The 16816-nt window shown below is 37.1% G+C and overlaps 1 protein-coding gene across 3 annotated transcripts in view; it reads right to left on the reverse strand.

The window, feature by feature from the left end:
• Positions 1–16816, reverse strand: part of AP2A2 (adaptor related protein complex 2 subunit alpha 2) — a 61885-nt gene that overhangs the window by 37211 nt on the left and 7858 nt on the right. For all 3 annotated transcript variants that reach the window (XM_081937195.1, XM_081937196.1, XM_081937197.1), the window contains exons 2-3: positions 12636–12704; positions 1501–1643 (exon numbers count right to left, since the gene is read on the reverse strand). In XM_081937195.1, the coding sequence (XP_081793321.1) occupies positions 1501–1643; positions 12636–12704 (212 nt within the window). The remainder of the gene's footprint in view (positions 1–1500; positions 1644–12635; positions 12705–16816) is intronic.

A 16816-nucleotide genomic window follows, 5' to 3' on the forward strand; every position in this document is an offset into this window, starting at 1 on the left:
TGTTCAAATGTTATGTATCAAATGAGTAAGAAAACATTTAGAAGAGAGTGGCAATTAATTCAAACTTTTAATGTAATTTATATTTTAAAAGTATCAATGGGGCCTAACTTTTGGTACAATTCATTAATAGCGAAAGGCCTTCGGTTTTATTCTTTTGTCAATATCTATTGCCAGAAAATCATGATTACTGCATTAAATATTCTAAGTAGTGTTATATTGCCTGCAAAATACATAACAATTGTTTAGAATAAATTTAACCGAATAAACCAATATGTATCTCACAATTTTAGCAATTTTACCATTTTTTTTCTTTGTATACTTTGGGTCTTTGATCACAATAATAAGCTTGAAACCCATCTAGCCTTTAGTTCTGATTTCATTCCCTCTTTGCTTCAACCCCACCAAGCATGTGTCCCTCTGCAGATTATGTCTGAAGGATTATGAACATTATTTTTTTTAAAATGTATGCTTCAGTACAGATTTTAGACTGCAGGATGACTCAATGTGTTCAGCCAGTAATGACTCTACAGAGCTCTAATATGGGGGGGGGGGGGGGAGATGTGTACAAAATATCAGTATGTGCTTATGTTTCTAAGACATGTACATTATAAACAACAATGTTTATAGTTTTTTTTAAAAAAAATCTAATATTTTTGTTCAAAATTCATTCTAAGCAGATTTTTTAGAAGAAAGCTTTCATTAAATTAATTAGTTTATGATCCTAAACTGTTAAGTCAACAGTGAAATTACTGCTGCAGGCAAGCAGTAGTATTCTGCTTTGTATTCTGTATTCTTAACAGTGATTATATTCTTACAGTGTTGACAACTATTTATTTAGTTCCCTTACCAATATACCTATCAGTACAATACTTCTAAACCTTCTTACAACAGCACTGGGTCTAATGCATAGAAAATTGAATCAATACAGATTGCTCATTTTTATTTTCTTACTTGCTGCTACATTAGCTGCTCATTTAACATCAAACTGTCTTCCAGCTTTCTCATTTTCTTTATCTTTGCAAATATTTTTTACCAGTTTCATTATGAAAACTTTCAGATGAACCACACTTGATAGAACAATAATATATTACAACAGCATGCTGCGATGTGAATCCTTTCAGATGTACGGACAAGTCCCAGAATTTGCCAATTAAATTGAAGGTTGGATGCTATACCAGTTTATTTAATAATTAATTACATTTATATAGCCACCCATGTCACAAGGAAAAACTCTGGTGGTGTATAATGATAATCAATTTAAAACAATACATATATAAAAAGAGGCTTTTAAATGTATAAAATCAACATTAAAAATAAAGGCTAGTTAAAAATAAAATATATACAATTTGGATTGGAAATTCTGGGGTTGCAGCTCTAAAAATAAAATAACATTTAAAAAGTCTGAGCATGCCAGATTGGAAAATACTGTCCCCCGATTGAAGCCCAGCAGGTAAACAAGGTAACTATAATTTTGCTATGCAGATGTGAGACATTACTTACAATTTGTTTCTCTGTATATTTGTTTGAACTCAGGAGATTCACAGCCTCCATGTGGCCGAAATCAATATCATGTCCCAGGAGAAAAATGAAAAGCAGCTTGCAGACATATTTTTTCTTGCTGTAACCATCCAAGGCTTTATCACCTAATGAGTAATTAAATAGAAGCCATAAACACTTAAACCAAACACAAATGCCGTATGCCTTTTAAAATATATTGATTAGACATTCCATCATGTCTTCTCATAGCATTGAACCAGCTCCACAATGTAGACCCTATGAAAATTGCAGCTACATCCTGATAAGCCCACTAATTTCCTGTCAGAGAGTGAACAATAATTTCAATAATGACAATAGATCATAATGTATAGATTACTGTGTGACAACTCTGTAGAGGAGAAAACTTTTTAGGACAGTTTATTTATATTTACTTGAGACAAATCAGATAAAAAATAAGCCTCATCAGCAGGGAATCAAAGTTAATTTAAAAAAAAACTGTCTGAAATTTGAATGTGGTTAAAAATTAAGTTGTACTTAACATATACATAAATACAACACTTTCTTTAACTAGCACATACTGTATATCAAACTCAAAAGTCATCTTGTAGATTGCACAAGTAAGAGGCTTTCACGGAACCACTAATAAAACTAATACTGAGTTCTTATATATTACAGGACTTGCCATCCTTGGAGAAAAGCATATTTGCGAAATGCATTTGATATCATTTTTCCTTGTATTACTTATCAATGCATCATTTCAATTTATATACTGGATCAATCAGTTGACAATGTTACAATTCTATAGGTTACCCAGAGCCACATTAATATACTGTTAACATCACAAACTAAGGTTGTAAAAGTGAATAGCACTTATCAAGGAAGCTTGGCAATATACATGGATGTCATTCAGACGAGCGAACTATTGCCGGATTGTAGTAAAGAGAGGGAAGGTAGTTAAGACGATGAAGTGGAACTACCAGCACTAATCATAGCTGCACACAAGAAAGGCTCTAAGCACAGGCATAAACCATAAGGATAACTCGCAATGCCTAACTCGCTGAGACCAGAAATTATTTCACTAAGTGACATGGTGATTAAGAGGAAAATCATCTGACCACCCCAGACTGATGTTGCTTCTGCTGCAGTTGTTAAGCAAATCTCTTGTGGTCATTAAACAAGACATCATGTTATTGAGACTTGCATTTATTGTTGACTGCTTCTTGGAAGCTGGCTGTGAAGTGTGCAAATGGCAATCATGCAATCACAGGATGCTATGACCATTATAAACATCGGTTGGTTGCGAATTCCCCAAATGTTAATTACGTGTCCATGGGAATGCTAAATTTACTATTTTGGTATTGTTGTAACCCAAAACGGTTGCTAAGCAGGATGGTCAGTGAGCGAGGCCTTCCTGTAGTTATTAAAGAGCATCATAAAGATCAGAAGGGGCTGGCCTAAAGGTGCTTTAATCTATTTATCTAGATAAAAATGCATTGATCTGTTAATCTGGACAAAAAAAAAGTATAATTCAGTCTAATGAATGCAGATCACAAGTAGCCATCTTAGTTTTCTTCACGTCTTTCTTAGAGCTTCAAAAATGGCTGTTCTATTTATACAAAAATGGCACTGTTAGTAATTCAGTTATCTAGTGCTGGACGCAGCACTACAAACAGGAACAAGTTTGCCTCTCGGCATTATTTTCCTTGAAGAGACATAATGGATTCTAAATCACATTTGGCTGTTTGCATGAACAAGCATCTGGCGATGTGGAAAGCAACTGGTAAGACAGTATAGACAAGGCCTAAAAATATTCATTCTCCTTGGCAACTGCCAGTCTCTAGGCTACAACATGGCTGATATCAAGCCACAAAATCACAAATGGGCGGGTATCAATAGAAACAAAAAGTGATTTCTAAACTAAGATATTCATTGTGCAGGCTACCATCATAATTATTTTTTAGCTTCCCTTCTGTCAGGGGGCATTGTCAAGATGGCTGGACTATATTTACAGAGAACTCTGGATAAAACAGATTATCGGGACCTTTTCAGTCAAGATTTAAGATTGGATGGGAGAACAAAAGAACATTTTGTTGACATTTAGTATGGGCTAGATGGAGTGCAAATATCCTGGTTAGGCACCTGTCAGCAGCCTTTGATATCAATGAACATCATATTCTCCTGAAGCTGTTGTGAAGCTTGACAGCAGGGAGCAGTATTCTTCAGTAACTTTCCTCCTTTATCGGTGATGATTACAGTGGACATTGGGTGGAGATGGAGAAGCCCAGTTGGGGATAAAACATGCTAGAAATGTATGGTTCTAACACTTGCTTTAGCAGGGAAGATTTGAGTGGTTGCAATGGACCTCAGCTAAAACTAAACTAATAGTACTATGTGATCTTTTTTCTCTTTTATAATCTTGTTTATTTGCAACAACTCTGGTCTAAACACACATAATTTTAGGAGCTAGGGCTAAAATCTCTGTAGAGGGAAGGGAATGGCCTTGAAGGACCGGAAGAAGAACTGCTATTGAAAATGGTCAGATAAGAGAGGCCAAGAAAGTAACTTGGGGGGAAAAAAACTCTCAGCAAATCTCTGTCATAGTTCAGAGGAAGCACACTCGTTTTTGCAAGATTCTGTTACAATAGCTGTTATAATCCAAGTAGTACTGATCTACATGGCTTTGGTGTCTTAACCTTAACCATGTAGGGCTGACATTGCATTAGGACTAATAAGCATATCTACATCTTTCATCTTGTAAGTAAGTTAATTGTTACATCCTGGTCTTTCATTTGAAACATTAGAATTGCGATTACATCCTGAAGTAGCTAAGGATTATGAAGTAGAAAATTAATAATGATAAAGCAGACAAGATACACAAGTGAACTGAGAGGCAGGTATCCCTGGACATTCTGAGTGTGTCAGCATACCACAGGAACCTGCTAATTGACGGGATACAAGCTACAATAAATTGGCTCAGAAGAAATCTTTAAATTATACACCATAGTTTGTACAGAGCAACATGAACATATTTAGGTAAAACTGGCCTTTGACTATAACTGTGGTACATAACCAAAATGTGCCACAACTAACCAGCTTATACTACACTTTTTCCATCTCATTAAAAAGCATTCTGTGCAAATTTTGATTGACTAAAGCCAGGATAATATTTTGCAAAACATTACTAGCTTGAACCATTCTTTAGAATTTAGAACTTTAACACATTCTTTGATTATCAGGATGGTAAACAACTTTCCTTGTCCATCAAACGATTGATAGTAAGAATTATATTCCCACCCTATCAAATTTAAGAGATAAATTGGATCTGAATGGAAAATAACCAGTTGCCAATATCTGTCACACCTAATCGCTTTTCGTTTTCAATACCTCTGATTAAAAACAAACCAGTGAGGATCTTGTTTTCTTTTGGCAAAAGCTTGAACATAGGGATGACATTTGGGAAACATTGTGTAACATTCTGAATAAATGCAACTGAGGGAGGAAATTATATCTGACATGAATAGATGAATGGGAATAAGATGAGGGAGTACATAAAAAGTGATTGGGACACAGGGAAATTTGAAAAAAGAAGCTTGCTGGAATTATGAAGTGAGAAAGGCGCTAAATGAGAGGAAATTGTTGCAGGAGACAGAGAATTAAAAGGGGGAGAATGAGAGATTAAATATCATGTACATAAGAGAAAATGTTAATTGCTGCATGAATAGTTGGTGGGACTGGAAAAAGGTTGAAACAGGATATAATTTTCTTATAGTACGACTGCATTACTTGCAGTCGTACTATATGCAAGGGTATGAAAATAGAATTTGTTCCTAAACACTAGAAGAATAATCTTATTATTCTGCTATGTAAGGGAAAGGCAGTAAGAATGAAGGCAAAGTCAGCTGGGATATTATTACACTTGCTCAAGTGTGCCTGAAAAAGGTGTTAATAGAATTTTGATGAGTGATTGGGAAGTTGCAGTGCAGTGCAGCTGTACAAAAGGCAGGGAAGTCTGCCATTACCTAGAATTGAACTCTCAACCTTTCAAGTGGCAGGTGAGCATCTTCACCACTAGGCCATCATGCCGCTCTGGACTGAGGCAGAGTGCTTTTAAGAATTTACCATTTACCCTGAAAACAAATTTAATAGTTATATAATCTGGTTGAATAGGCTGCTTAACGTCTTTGCCATGCCAATATATATATATATATATATATATATAGTTCAAATATCCAGATGTAAAACTGCAGTTTGTTTATGGAAAACTATGACTATCAACTCTTCCTTCTCTATTCCTAGAGTTCTGAAAATCAGTGCAGAAGAAACAGGAAGTCAGAATACAAATCAGCATTTTCAGCACAATGAGTGCTTCAAAAAGGAGATTTCCTTTCCTTGGACTTTCATTTAGCTGATTTGACAGTATTGTTTTCGCATCCTTAAAAGACATTCTTTCAGTAATGATTTGTTTAAAGCTATACAATAAAATACATTCTCAAATACGGGATTTTCCATTAATGATACGGATGAAGAACCTGCATGTTATAAAATTAAAGATACTATATGCATATCGAGTATGTTAAAGACAAATTCTTTAGTATTAACTAAGTTCACCATTTTACTATTTAAGATGCTGCTTTTAAAAATAATAATCAAGTAGAAAATGTAACTATGCTAACCCACACTAAACATATATATATACACAATACAATACAATACAATACAATACAATACAATAGTAGAGTTGGAAGGGACCTTGGAGGTCTTCTAGTCCAACCCCCTGCCTAGGCAGGAAACCCTATACCGTTTCAGACAAATAGCTATCCAACATCTTCTTAAAGACTTCCAGTGTTGGGGCATTCACAACTTCTGGAGGCAAGCTGTTCCACTGATTAATTGTTCTCACTGTCAGGAAATTTCTCCTCAGTTCTAAGTTGCTTCTCTCCTTGATTAGTTTCCACCCATTGCTTCTTGTTCTACCCTCAGGTGCTTTGGAGAATAGTTTGACTCCCTCTTCTTTGTGGCAACCTCTGAGATATTGGAATAATGCTATCATGTCTCCCCTAGTCCTTCTTTCTCTTAAGCTAAACATACCCAGTTCCTGCAACCGTTCTTCATATGTTTTAGTCTCCAGTCCCCTAATCATCTTTGTTGCTCTTCTCTGCACTCTTTCTAGAGTCTCCACATCTTTTTTACATCGTGGCGACCAGAACTGAATGCAGTATTCCAAGTGTGGCCTTACCAAGGCATTATAAAGTGGTATTAACACTTCACGTGATCTTGATTCTATCCCTCTGTTGATGCAGCCTAGAACTGTGTTGGCTTTTTTGGCAGCTGCTGCACACTGCTGGCTCATATTTAAATGGTTGTCCACTAGGACTCCAAGATCCCTTTCACAGTTACTACTACTGAGTAAGGTATCACCTATACTGTACCTGTGCATTCCGTTTTTGTTGCCTAAATGTAGAACCTTACTCTTTTCACCATTGAATTTCATTTTATTAGATAGTGCCCAATGTTCAAGTTTGTCAAGATCCTTCTGTATCTTAAGCCTATCTTCTGGAGTGTTGGCTATTCCTGCCAGCTTGGTATCATCTGCAAATTTGATGAGTTCCCCATTTATTCCCTCATCCAAATCATTGATGAAGATGTTGAAGAGTACTGGGCCTAAAACAGAGCCTTGGGGTACTCCACTGCATACTTCCCTCCATGTAGATGCAGTTCCATTGAGAACTACACGTTGAGTGCGGTTGGTCAGCCAGTTACCAATCCATCTGGTGGTGATGCTGTCTAACCCACATTCTTCTACTTTATCTAGTAGTAGGTTATGGTCTACCTTATCAAAAGCCTTACTGAAGTCCAAGTAAACTATATCAACGGCATTCCTCTGGTCCACTAATTTTGTCACTAATTTTGTCACATATATATATATGTATCCCATGAAGAGTACTTTGTGGTAAAGTAAGTGTGGTTGAGCTTAATATATACAGCAAACCAACAGTAAGTATCCTGTTAGTGAATCTGATATCAGTGGTCAGAGAAAAGGGAAACTTCATTGTAAAGATCACTACATAATAATAAAAAAAGATATGTTTAAAGGGCCAGCAAAGTACCTTTCATTAGATAGCCAGATATCTATCTGAGCTCAGTTCAAAATGCTATTTTTTATGTTTAAAATCCTGTCAGAAACCCTATTATCTCTAGGAAATCTTCCTATTGAAAACTGTATCTCCAGCTCCGCTGAAATTAAAAGCTCCTGGATTTTTTTTTTTTTGATTAATTCTAATTTGTCCTGGCAGCCCAACTCCAATTTATCTCCAAGAGATGCAGGGTCTTTCATGTTGAAACTCTGGAATGCCTTCTCAGCAAACAGCAACATGAGTCTGTTGCATATCCAAAAGTTACTCTTTTACATCGGGCCACCAGGATTAAACTAAGACTGTCAAATACCATGTTTTCCTGAAAATAAGACAGGGTCTTATTTTCATTTGACCCCCTGAAATAAGCACTTAGCCTTATTTTTGGGGAGGTCTTATTATTTTTGAGGTACAGGAGGTGGCAAGCATAGTCACCTCCTGGCGGCTGCTGTGTTGCAATATTTTTGGGGACGGCTTATTTTAGTGCATGCACTCAAAAGCCTGACTGGGCTTATTATCCAGAGAGGTCTTATTTTCAGGGAAACATGGTATTTTCTACCATATGGATATGAAAACACCTACCTGCCTTGGAAAGAACTGGGAAATGAAGTAACTTCTGGAATTTCAGTAAACCTTTATGTTCAATCAGTAAGTTGGCAAAAAAGATGAAAAGGATGTCTGCCACCACCTAAGCTAATAATTACGTTTCTCTCTTTCCCTTCTAGGATGATTTTAGGGGCCAAATTAGGAATATTTAAGGAACTAATTATATCTCCAGGGTGGTATCTTGACATGTAGCGTTCCATTCTGCTTATATGTAGGACTTGTGGGATGTTATATATTAAGAAGTGAGCATAAAGTAAGCAACACAACGAAAGAAATTCAATGAACCACATTAAAGTCATTCCAATATCTGTTTCTTTTACACTGCTGATGATAATCCCAAAGAATACAAGTTTCCAGGGCCATGACTAGTACAACTGACAATAATTCACTTCAGTGGATTCAGACTGATTCTGAGAGATAGGGGAGATCTATATTCATATAGATAAGAAGCAAACACATACACATATCTTTGTGGGTTTTGTTCCTTAGGAGGAGTGTTTTCTTTTCTTGAGATTATTAAAAAGGACAAAAGAAAGGACACAACCTAAAAGATATGACATAGTTGTATATTTCCCCCTTCTTTCTTGTGTAATATTTAAAGAAAAAAAGGAACTGGTTTCATGGTTTGCATCAAAAATCTCAAAGCGCAGACTTCAATGTTTTTTAAAAATACTGTCTCATTGCTTTAAAATACTGTCTCATTGCTTCACTCAGTTTTTTCTCTAAAGTGTAAAGCTGTGTTATTTATGAAGATTCTCAGTTTTTTGGAAAGTGAGTCAGGGGCAACTGGACTTTTCTTTTTTTATTTGAAAGGTTTAGCTGTAGCTTCTTCAGATTTTCCTTAAAAGTAAACTTTAGCTAACGATTTCTATTATCAACATGGCACTCTTCATTACATCTACTATGGAAAAGAGTCAGTTTGGTGTAGCGATTAAGGTAGCAGATTGGAAACTGGGAGATCTTAACTCTAGTGTTTCTTTAGAGCCGTGATGTCGAACCTATGGCATACATGCCACAGGTGGCATGTGGAGCCCTCTCTGCGGGCACGCAAGCCGTCACCCCAGCTCAGTTCCACTGCACATGCTTGCGCGCCTCCCGCTGGCCAGCTGATTTTCGGGTCTCTACTGTGCTTGCACTGAGGGGGGGGGTGCATGTGGGAGATGCGCACGCATGCATGGGGGGCAGGGGAGGGTCACACCACATGCACAGGGGTGCGGGATGCATGGGGGTTGTTGCGTACGCATTGCATTATGGCTGTGGGCATGCCTGTGTGCCCTGTCGCATGCACACACAGACACTTTCGGTAAGTGATGACAAAAAGGTTAGGGCATCACTGCCTTAGGGCATGAAGCCTGCTGGGTGACCTTAACTTAGTCACTCTCTCTCACCCAGAGGAAGCAGGCGGTAGTAAACCACTTCTAAACTCTTGCCAACAAAAATGCCAAGATTTGTCCAGGCAGTCACTAGGAGTCAACACTGACTTGAAGATGCACACACAAACACAGACATGGAACTCTTTTAACAAAAAACTTCCATCCCACCTTGAGCTATCTGACACGCAAACAAGAAAATTCTTTCATCGTTGATACCATACGAAATCAGAGAAGTTTGTTCAATAGCTATCGCCAGCTGCAAAGCAGCCACATAATTCAGCTCCTTTTACTTGTATAAATCAGCACATTCTAAGTCACAGACTATGTATATGTATTTCTGAACTAAGATAAGAAATAACATGTTCCATTGATAGGGTTAATATGAAATATGACAGTGTCCTCTAAATTATTACAAATCTCATTAACCCTCTGTTTGCTTAAACATGTTTTTTTCTGAATAAATCAGTAGCATTCATATGATAGGGAAACCCATTAACCATCATGCCATCAGCTTTTTCTTTTTAAATCTCAGTTCAATGTAATTTCTTGCTAAAGCAATTGAAGGCTCAACTGCTAATCTGCTGTGATCAAGGAATTTCTTTGTTCTATAAATTATTTTTATGAACGTATAATTAAAGTCTGTGTAGCTTGCTACATAGGAAGGAGGAGCACTAGTCTACAAATTCAGTGAAGAGCCAAGGATATCTGAGACTCACAAATGTATTTGTGTAACTCAGGCTGCCTTGAAACAGCTTGTTCATCACAAACAGCTTGTTCAGCCTTCTTTTCTAAGAAGGGCCATGCCACGTTCAGTTGATCTTACTGTCTGCAACAAGAGACAACCCACTATCTTTCTAGGCAGTGTTTCTGGAGAATGTCTTCTTATCTCAGCCAATATGCTGCACCATCCTCAGTTCCCTATATTTCATAAAAAGCAGAAAACAATACTAGGTTGCATAACTGCTGTGCTGTTAAACTTATTTTAAAAAAAACACACAAAAAAAACCCTGATCACTGTTTACGATCCAATTTAGGCAGTTTTTATGCATAAAACAACATGATCAAAATAAAAATTCACCTCCTAGCCCTGGTAACTAAAAGAAAGATACGATATTTTTCGGAGTATAAGACGCACCAAGGTTTTGAAGACAAATTAAAAAAAAGTTTTTGTACTCTGTAAACCTCCCCAAAATGGTCCATTTTTCACAAAAACGGGCCTGGTTTTTTTCAAAAAAAAAAAAAGGCATGAATGGCCCTTAGGAGGCTTGTAGAATGCTCTAGGGGTGGGGAGCAAAAAACGGGCCAGTTTTTTGTCAAAAAAAGGGCATGGATAGCCTTTAGGAAGCTTATAGAGTGCTTCTGGGGGCTGGGGGGCAAAATTGAGCAAAAAACAGTTCGTTTTTTGCTCATTTCTGCCCTCCCCAGCCCCCAGGAGCTCTCTGAAAGCCTCCTAAAGGCTATGCATGGCCATTTTGGTGAAGGGGGTGGGGTTTCAGGAGGCAAAAAATGCTGTATTCTGTGTATAATACGCACCCAGATTTTCAACCTCTTTTTTGAGGGAAAAAGGTGCATCTTATACTCTGAAAAATACGGTAATAAAAAACTTCATTTTAAAAAACCTTGTTACTATATAAGCCAAACACTTACAGGTAGTCCTCGACTTACGACCACAATTGAGCTCAAAATTTCTAAATTGCTAAGTGAAACATTTGTTAAGTGAGTTTTGCTCCATTTTACAACCTTTCTGCCACAGCTGTTTAAGTTAGTAACAAGGCTGTTAAGTGAATCTGGTTTCCCCACTGATGTTGCTTGTCAGAAGATCGCAAAAAGTGAGCGTATGACTCTGGGACACTGCAACTGTCATAAATATGAGTCAGTTGCCATGCAGCTGAAATTTGATCATGTGACCATGGGGATGATGCTGCAACAGTCGTAAGTGCGAAAAACGGTCGTGAGATGCTTTTTTTCAGGGCCCTTGTAACTTTGAACAGTCACTAAATGAACTGTTGTAAGTTAAGGACTACCGGTATTTTTGTTTTACCTTAGCCATCTAGTTATGACAGATTGATTTTGTAAGAATTAGCAGTTAAAGAGGGAGTTAATAGTTATTTTTCTTCCTTGCTGATAAGATTTTAAAATGTGTCTTCGTTTCAGAAAAGGAAACACAAGAGTTGGTTAAACAGAAACCAAACTAGGCTCTCAGCAGAAATTAAGCAATAATTTTCTACTTTACAAACAAATTATAAAATAAATCTGCTGTATTTAATGAAGGTAACAGAGCATTTTAAGCTACAGAAGCATTCCAATCAAGCGCATTAACAACTAAAAGAGAAATTACAGTGTCCACCAAATAGATATTTGGAAGCTCAGGGCGGTTGCAGGATGTGTGCGAGTAGAGGGAGGCGGGGAGCTGAGCAACTTGTAATCTTCCCTGCTAGATTCTCTATTGATTTTGATTGTGGGAAGTCAGCAGATTAAGTCTTAAAAGGCAAACATGTGACCATGGGATGCTGCAATGACCAGAAATTCAAGGACCAGTTGTAATTACCCCTCAGCATCATTACAATTTCGAAGGATTGGTGAAGGGGGGTTAGTAATTGAGGACTATTGTATACACAGACCATGTCCTAATACTAAGCCAAGTATAACAATGAACATTGGGTAGGATGTTGTGGCATGCTAGATAGTAATTCATTTGTTAAACATCAGATGACATAATAAATCAGAGCCAGCTCTTCTTCATCTTACGTTTTGTTTTGTATCCCAGTTACTTTTGTGGTGATGGTTGCTTAACATGTCCTGGTTTTTATTTTATTTAGCCTTAAAAGATGAGGAGGGAGAGACTATCTTGTCTCATTCTTAGTGAGAATTATGGAAAGCCAAATATTCTGTCAGCCCCATGCAGAATATGAAACCGGGTCCTTAATAAAAATCCAAAATGGCAACAGTTGTTAATGCCATATTATTCATACAAAAGGATTCTTGTTTTCCACAATAAAATCTCCAAAACAATGCATTACTTTCTTACCTTTAAATTTGGATCGAATATTTGCCAGTTCTTTGTTTATTCTTTTAATCTCAGCTTCTTTGCTTTTACCTGAAAACACAGAGGGGAAAAAAAACCTCTCAGTTCAGAGTACAGGTTGGGAACAGAATGAACAGTCTTTAACAGCACAATAATTTGGAGGGTTTAAATCAGCATTTTTCAAACTTGCAACTTCAAAAAAATCAAATAACTGCCAAAAAGCCAACATGAAACAGCCCAGCCAAAGAATCTCTAAGACCACCCCCACCAACGTTGACAGGGCAAGCCACTAGAATATAAACTGACAGCAAACTGTACTCCTTAGTAGCACTGATGATGTTACTTAGTTTTGGAAATGAAACGTCTCCAAGAAAACAATCAAAGACAGCACAAAGGATCCCTCTTAGCAACTTTAAGATGTATAGACTTTAACCACCAGAATTCCCTAGCCATAATCTAGGCGAGGGAATTCAGGAAGTTAAAGTCCATCCATCTTGATATTCCCAAGTTTGAAAAACATTGGTTTAAATCCTAAATTTCTCATCCTTTTGTAATAGACTGGTTGCAAATCTCTTGATATTCTTGCTGTGCTACTTCTCTGACCTTTCTTCAAAAAACGGTCCGGCCTTGAAACTAGAATCTGCCAATAGTAGTTCTTGATTAAAATTTGGAAACCCCGTGAAACAGAAAGTGGTGAAGGAAAAAAAAAAACCAAGAGGCAGGGAATGATGCATAACGTTTCATCAGGATCTTTTATATATAAGACAGGGGCAGCTTGCAACAAAATATAAAACTGATGGGAGTCAATACATTTATGATGGATAATGAGTGTGATTGGTAAACATCCCACCAGCCAGATGACATTTACAGAGATTAATTCCAGCTTCTTGCTGGATGTAACGCAAGTTATGCTGAATGTAAAAAAAACCAAAACACCCTTTGGCCAATAGTACTTTTAAGGTAGAAACACAAAAAATCACATCATCTTCCTTTCCATAGAGAATTGATAAAGCCATTATCAAATACAATTATTTCACTTCACTGAACAACTGTAAGTATCTATGCTTGGATAACATTGTAGATATACAACAGGAGAGGGAGGGAGGGAGAGGGGGCCGTGAATGTGTCTGTGTGTGTGTTTCCTTAGGTGATTTTTTTTTTAATTGAAGGATGTTCTTGGTACTGTAAACATTGACTATGTTATAATCTGGTTCCAAATTCACATTTCAAAGTGCTGTTGCTTACCTAATGGCTTAGCACTGTGCCAAACTCTCTTGAATATTGGAAATTCACTTCCTAAAGACATCCATTCAATACCATTGGTGTGTGTGTGTTCCTTCAAGTTAATCCTGACTCCTGGCAACTGCCTAGACTAGGCCTGAAGTTTTCTTTGCAAGGTTCTTCAGAAATGAATTGCCATTGCCTTCTTCCTAGGGCTGAGAGAAACTGACTGGCCCAGGGTCACCCAGTTGGCTTTTTGACTAAAGTGGGACTAGGCTCCCTTGGATTCTAGCCCAATGTCTTAGCCACTGCACCAAATAGGGTCTCTAAGTCATCGTTATTGCCCTTTTACTTTATGCCTCAAGTTTTTTTAATGCATTGTTCTCTCAACATTTTCCTTTGTTTTTATAAGTTACCTAGACATTCTGCTGGAAGGCAATTACACCAAAAATAATTGATACGTTTTCCTCAATAGATTTAGTCATTTTTCCTAGATTTCTTTACATTACCAGGAAAAGGTAATCAACACACTGAACTTCTATCAAAAACAGTTCTTTTCCACTCCAGGCTGAATGCTGACCTTCAAACCTTGAATAGTTCTGATTAACAGAAGGCTTATGAACTTCCTCTGAAAGGTCATTTAAACAGATAGGAATGTTCAGTGACGATCGTTCTACAATGTTACACGAACTAGTGAAACTAAGTTTATTGTAAAAAAGACAACAATGCCTCTCATTTTCATACAGTGTGTGAACAAAAAAGAAAAGAAAGAATTCCTTGCATTCCTTAGCATATTTCTCTCAGAACAGTTCCTGCCTATAAAGCACCCACTTTGGCCACCTAATGAGAAGTAAGGATTCACTGGAGAAGAGCCTAATGCTGGGAAACATTGAGGGCAAAAGAAGAAGGGGACAGCAGACAATGAGGTGGCTGATAGAGTCACTGAAGCAATCAGTGTGAGCTTAAATGGACTCCAGGGGATGGTAGAGGACAGGAAGGCCTGGAGGAATGTTGTTCATGGGGTCGCGATGGGTCGGACACGACTTCACAACTAACAACAACAACATAAAGCACCCAAATATGAAAGTAAAGCTGGAATCTCTATCCGTACATTTACAAACTGGGAAATCCAGCATATAAAATGAGAACAAGTTCCAATTTCTCTGAACCCTTGACAAGAAACAGTTTGTCTTTCCTACCTGCATACCTAGTAGGGTACACACTGAAATGGCATGAAGAACTGTATGTGCCTGGACACCAATTTTAAAAACTCTAAAGCAAACTTTTACGCCATATTTTTAGCAGCCTGGTTGGAGACTTTAAAAGGTAGCTCAAAATGTGAATGCCATAACCGTGTAGCAAAGCAGGTCATCTTATTATTATTACTTGCCAGAAGTCTAAGACATTGTCATTCAATGTTGCAATAGACATGATCCAGACTTATTAAAAATGCTTAATGTACAATTGCATTACATCATGGTTTTATTATTATGTTTATGAGATATGATCAGTGTGTAAAAAAAACCCACTCTCTTGCCATGAAGTCAATTCCATTTAACTTTTAACTCATTAATATGCTGTTGGGTTCTTAGTCTTCTCCAAGATTGCTTTTCTTCTTACTGATGTTCATTACCAGACAAGGTAACAGGAAACAAAATGTCTGCAAGAAAATAGCAAGCTCAGAGAACACAAAGAACACCTCAATTCTGAGTTACATTCTTGCAAGTTGCCTCTATACATATAGCATCATAATTTAATCATTGCAAATCCCCTAACACAAACATGGCTGGTTGCAGTTGTTAATTACACCAGCTTGCTTTAAAACCATTTTTTAAGTTTACAAATGCATGCCTATTATTCAGTTTTAATTTGTTAGTCCTAGAAGCTACAGGCCTTAGAAGTCAGAAAAACAACCCATTCCCTAGTGCCTTTCTGCTTTATTTTGCATGATTTGCTCTTAGCAACAGAGAACAAATTTTGCAGATGGGCTCCCTATAGATTGAGAATCAGAGAAAGCTCTATGATGCAGTAAAGATGACCAATCCTTTGTTAACAGCAAACTACCAAGTGTAAAGAAATCCATGACTGCTTATTTCAGCTGAAAAATCAGTTTTCAAGCTGACATGAAATAGGCTTCTGCAGGAAAGCTATGAAGTTCATACCAATGGTCTGCCTGACTCATTCTTCGGTACAAGGAGAGAAAGCAATTATTAAATACAGTGCTTTTCTAGGCAAAAAAAAAAACCCAACCTCAACAGTATCCAGTTGAATTTCAGATTAAGCAAGAGCAATGGAGGTTCAGAAGTTCAGTGTATCGGTTTAATCTGGTTCTACAAAGAAGCTTCTTCTACTCTCATTTGTAATGTTCTATCACTGTAAAGAATTGCAATTAAATATTTTAATTGGTGTAGATCAACATAGGCACAAAAAGCAAGAGCTGACAGCAAAGCAGAACAAGCTCTTTAGCGCCACTCAACTCAAAATCTGAATTGCAGCAAAATGATTGAATCTAGGAAAAGTCTAAAATGACTTCATAGCAAGTTAACCCACTAGAAGAGAAAAGCAATGGATTGTTTCCAATAAGCAATGTTTGCCTTTGCTGTCTGTCCTCTCCATCAGGTCAAGGATAAGCCCTAATCAACTAAGATAAAAGAAAAGCTACAATGTATGTTCAGTTAGAATCAGCTTCCTATTGTGCAATATTCATATGCATTTCAAATCAAAAGCAGGGCTTTGTAATTCCCATCCCCACCAAACATTATTAACCATTACTGGATAATAAGATTCAGGTTTTTACAAAAACATTGGTTATGTGTATATCATTTTAATATTTCTGTTTACTATGCTTTTGAACCCTTTCCTTAAACTGTATGCTTTTTAAAAAAAAATTACTATGTTTTATTTCATCTCTATTTCAATCATATCTCCTTTAAGGAACCCATTGTGGTGTACTGTATATGCAT

This window comes from Natrix helvetica (genome assembly GCF_964273705.1).
Source record: "Natrix helvetica genome assembly, chromosome: 1".
Lineage (NCBI taxonomy): Eukaryota > Metazoa > Chordata > Lepidosauria > Squamata > Natricidae > Natrix > Natrix helvetica.